This window comes from Lytechinus pictus, chromosome 15 (assembly GCF_037042905.1).
Source record: "Lytechinus pictus isolate F3 Inbred chromosome 15, Lp3.0, whole genome shotgun sequence".
Lineage (NCBI taxonomy): Eukaryota > Metazoa > Echinodermata > Echinoidea > Temnopleuroida > Toxopneustidae > Lytechinus > Lytechinus pictus.
This window is the reverse complement of record NC_087259.1, coordinates 11,190,034-11,194,718: the sequence shown is the minus strand read 5'-3', so window position 1 is coordinate 11,194,718 and position 4,685 is coordinate 11,190,034. Positions and strand designations below refer to the sequence as shown.

Genomic DNA, 4,685 nt, shown 5'->3' with positions numbered 1-4,685 from the left:
TTCTTTGGAGCTGAATGAAATTTATTGTTCACCAATAATTTTTATATCAATTATATATATATGATCATGATGAGCTCGGCTTTAGTCATGTTAGCACATGAGAGAAGGCCGACTTGAGTTATGTGATTTGGAGAGGTGAGGGCTAGGGAAGGCTAAAGACGGACAGTCAACTCACCAACTCAAGCCAGCGTTCCCACCACTCAAAGTCAGCCAGCCTTCTACTAAAGTCCCTCATCTTGTTTAATTACTACTCAACCATTTATACTCTTTCTGGTACACAGTACTTTTAAGGACTACACTCTGCTTCCTAACTTCCATTTTCCTGCCTCTCCATTTCACTTCTACCTCTTTTTTAATCAGCCCTTTCCAGGTCTTTACTCATCGTGTGCCGTAAACCACTTCCGCTTGTTATGTGAACATCTTGTCACTTGTCGATAAATTTATTTAAATAATTTCATCTTCAAAACTGATTGGTAGACCAACTACTTCGTAAACAATTATTTCAGATTTAGGTTCAATTCATTTCATTTATATTGAGGACAAACACTTCTTTAAAAAAAAAAAATGTAGTAACAACACCGAGGTCTATACTATATATTAAGATAATAACATACGACATTTTTAGCTGGGAACGTTTATAGCGTATTCACAAATTAAACATATAAAGCGAAGAATTCAATCCCAAAGCCAACTTTACATTATGAAATATTCACAAGTTTATTTTCATTAAAACTATTAACCACCGTTTAAATGAAGTATATATCTGTGTTGTACAAAAAAATAGACAATATCACAAAAGACAAGTATATCGCACAGTCTTTAAGAAAAAGGAAAAAGAAAATTCCCAAAAGAAGACAGTTATATTCAAATTTGAAATTGTACAAGGCAAAACAAGGTAAAAAAAAAAGCTACAATCAGAGTGGTGTTAAGAAGGAGCAGCATTAACCAGCTTTTCTTTGAACCTATGCTCGATACCGCCGATAAATCGCTATGCATCTGTTAACCAGCTGGTTAGATAATAGAACACATTAATGATAAATGTTTAAAAAGCAATCATCAGAACGCCGTATCCCGGTAACTGTTCACTGCCTGTTTTAATGATTTAATAATGAATGGTCAAATGTGTAATGCGTTTCAAGAGCGAATGCAAACGTTTGTAATTCCATACCACTGTATTTCAACTGCATACATACAAAACAACAACAACCATCGGAAACACGAATAAGCAAAGTAACTGATATCGGAAATTGTAAATCGTGGATTAAAGGACAGAGCATTAAAATGTACGCAAATGATCAGAACATGGTCAAATATTGAACTTTTCAATATAAGAATCTAATTTTCCTTTGATCGACTCTGGTACACAAAATATGAGGTGTGCATGGTCATGACTGTAACTGCTAAATTTGATAAACATATTCGATGTCCTATTTCTGACTAACCGTTAACGGAATTCATAATTTTTTATACCAATATATATTTTTATACAAATTCGGAGCTGGTACTAGGCTTCCACAGATCACCTCGGCAGAAGAAAGGTGTGCCGCAAGGAACTTCAAAGCCAAGTGGAATACTATGCTTTAAGACCCTTAAATTCTTTTTGCATATATTGCAAGTTACAGCTCCTTCCCAACATGCGACAAGAGGAGAAACTAGGGTGTTTTGGCACCGCGACGCAGAACGCTTTCAAGAACATAGAAAATGTATCTTCAAATGCTCTTCATGACAATGAGCAACCAAGAAGTTTTATTGTGGAGACTTGGTGAATCAAAGCAGCAGTTTTGTTCTGGACTCTGGGCAACTACATATTTGCAATTTTTCGTCACATCAAGAACTTAGGGCGAAACTTCTGTGCCGGTTCACAAATTTTCGTCAAAGCAGACCTCCCAGCTGTTCAATGTGATTTAACGGGCATTTTCAATACATTTACTATGTTCTTGAATTCGTTCTGAGCCGTATGTGCGAAAACTCGCTATTATCTAATGGCTTACAAAGCATTCAGTTTATAGAGCACTACCACAGCTGAATACTTTTCCGGAAATACAAGGAACTCTAGGCCTATTTTTAAGATCCCATAATAACAAGTTAGATATATCAAAGTTGATATTATACAAGAAATTTCTTCTCTTCATTTTCATATGTCTGTATATCTGTATCATCCTCACGTTATCTATCTGTCTTTCTTTGAATATAAACTTCTTAATTGTATATTTTCTAACCATCACCGTGGTCATGGTGATGACATCTTAAACCAACAAAGTCATTCATTTTGATACCTTATTCCACTTTCTTATTAAAATCAAATGACACATTTTGGTCATTCATTGCAGTAAGTATCACACTTCGAGGAAATTGAGGAAAATAAAGCAGAAATGCCGACAAGATCTCATCACGTGATCGAAAATAAGACTTCTCCACCCGTCCACCTTCTTTCTCTTTTAGTAAGGTGGTGTCTTTGATACAGATGAATCGACTATCGGGAAATGCCAGACATCGCAGGCTGGTCAAGAAGGGAACGTCCGGATTGACCACTGTATAGAATGCCGTTGTGGTGTCTTTGAAGTAGTCCATCCTGACGTATTTCTTGTAATGGATGGTGATGTATGAAAACCATACCCCGGTAGTGGCCTCAAACTCCTCAGCTCTATCTTGGTCCGTTATAATGGCATGTTGCCGGACAACAGCGTCTCCTTGGCGGACGAACCGGTAGCGCAGGAAGGAATCCTGGTATACGGGCGACGTCTCGCCCTCGAAGTCGAAAGAAATGGCACGAAATGACGGACACCCGGATCCAACGTCAACCATGTGACTGCTTCCTTCGGCTGTCAGGTGACGCACCATGAGCAGCATGTGGACATCCTTGTACCCTCGGCAATCACTGGGTACGAAGACTACATCGTATGCCAACGCTCGAAGCAACATCCTGCAGAATACATTGAGTGTGTAGCACAGGCCACCTGTTCCTTCGTGCATGTCTTCCTTGATTTCTTCCAGGGTGGGTAGGTGTCTATTCTCTTGCGGGGTGACCAGATTCTTGACAGTGTGGAAGGGTAGGTGACGATGCATTGCGGCTATGATCTCGTTCAAAAGGGTTTCTCTGTCAGCGGAAAGCATCTGCTCCACTGACGCCATTCTGAGATTCTCGTCTAGATATGACAATGCTTCTTTGTCAGTCAATGTTACGTCATCGCTGATTGACATTTTGGATATATATATGTATTTCTCTTGCGGAATTCCTGGAAGAGAACAACGATATTGAAATTCTTACAATAAATGAACATCAATTAGGTCTGTTGTTACTTTGTCATAAACGTTGTTTTGATAAGAAGACTTCATCAGTTTTTAATGGGAAAGAGGACAAATATGTGGATCGGTATTTGTATTATGGGGGAAAGAATTTTAACTTGATTCTTGCACATACTCAATAATTTTGCCGGAATAAAGCATATTTTGATATGTTTCCAACTACATGTTTCATGCTATTTTTTCAGATAATTATCACGTATGAATTATTAACCTTTTCCATTCAACTTTTCTTTAGTGGAGGGGACATTATTGAACTCTAGCCTAGTACTAGTGTGTTAACGATTTACTATACCATTTATTTCCATAAAATCACATGAAAGAACCTACTTTTTCAGTGAGAAACAAAAGAAACTATATCTTTCGAATAAACCTGTCTATATAGATCTAAGAGGGGAATCAGAATTATCATTGCTAACATGTCTACATAATCCAGTAAAATGTGTTATTTAACTTTGACATTTTAAGGAACAAGTTAAACCGACGTAACACGGAGTATAACCAAATCATGCATTCGGTTTAATAGACTAGTCATATAAATACAAAGAGATTTTCAACACTTTCTCAATTTTTTTTTAAAAATAAAGCTAAAACTAGACGGTCATTTTCATATATTTCGACTTCTTGAATAATCACACGTTTATGAATTGAAACAAATATGAAGAGTAATTTAAATATGTGTATATAAAAACAAGATTGCAACGCTTTCCTTGATAAGTGATATTCCAATGGCTATTAATGAACTAAATGATGTAAGAAAAGAAACTGTAAGTTTCTTTGTCAGAACTTACTAGTTTATTTTGATCCTCAACATCTGCATCAGGCTATATCCTAAAGTGATAATCAAGATATATCGATAAAGAAAACAGTTTATTTGCACCGATTCCGTTGATAGAACATTGGAGAGGACATTTATAAACTTTGTCTTGGATAAAATGAGTTTCAATATGTTGGGTCTAATGCGTATCTTCATAAAGTAATAGATATAATAGTCTTGATGATCGGTGCAAAAAATAGCAAGAATTGTTCGGATTATGGTACAAGCATGAAATTTGGCTGACAGGTAGAGTAAAAGGTGCTGAACATTTTAGCTGGGGGTGCCAACCTGATCTCTCCCCGTATAGCAACAGTTGCTAGGTAACTTATTGACCTTGGCAACCAACAACTTCGGGGTGTAATTTCAATTTTAAAACTATATTTTGACTTCTAAGCGCCTATTTCACAATCACATATCAAGCAACATTCCAACCATGTATAGCAACAGTCGCTAAGCAACGTATTTTCCATATAAGCTATAGATAATATTCCTGAATTCAACATCTGGACATAATATTTTAATGAGAATATGGTTAGAACATAGGTCAAATTATGAAACTTGGAAT

At 36.5% G+C, this 4,685-nt stretch overlaps 1 protein-coding gene across 1 annotated transcript; it reads right to left on the bottom strand.

Moving 5' to 3' along the window:
- Positions 1–246: 246 nt before the first annotated feature.
- On the bottom strand, positions 247–4,296 carry LOC129277266 (uncharacterized). The gene is made up of 2 exons (XM_064110202.1): positions 4,095–4,296; positions 247–3,236 (listed from the first exon to the last, which is right to left on the bottom strand). The coding sequence occupies exon 2, from the start codon at positions 3,199–3,201 to the stop codon at positions 2,278–2,280; it is 924 nt and encodes a 307-aa protein (XP_063966272.1). The 5' UTR covers positions 3,202–3,236; positions 4,095–4,296; the 3' UTR covers positions 247–2,277.
- Between the last annotated feature and the right edge of the window lie 389 nt (positions 4,297–4,685).

Excerpts from the sequence above, each read along its gene's own strand:
- LOC129277266 (XM_064110202.1), bottom strand. The coding sequence starts at position 3,201 with ATGTCAATCAGCGATGACGTAACATTGACTGACAAAGAAGCATTGTCA.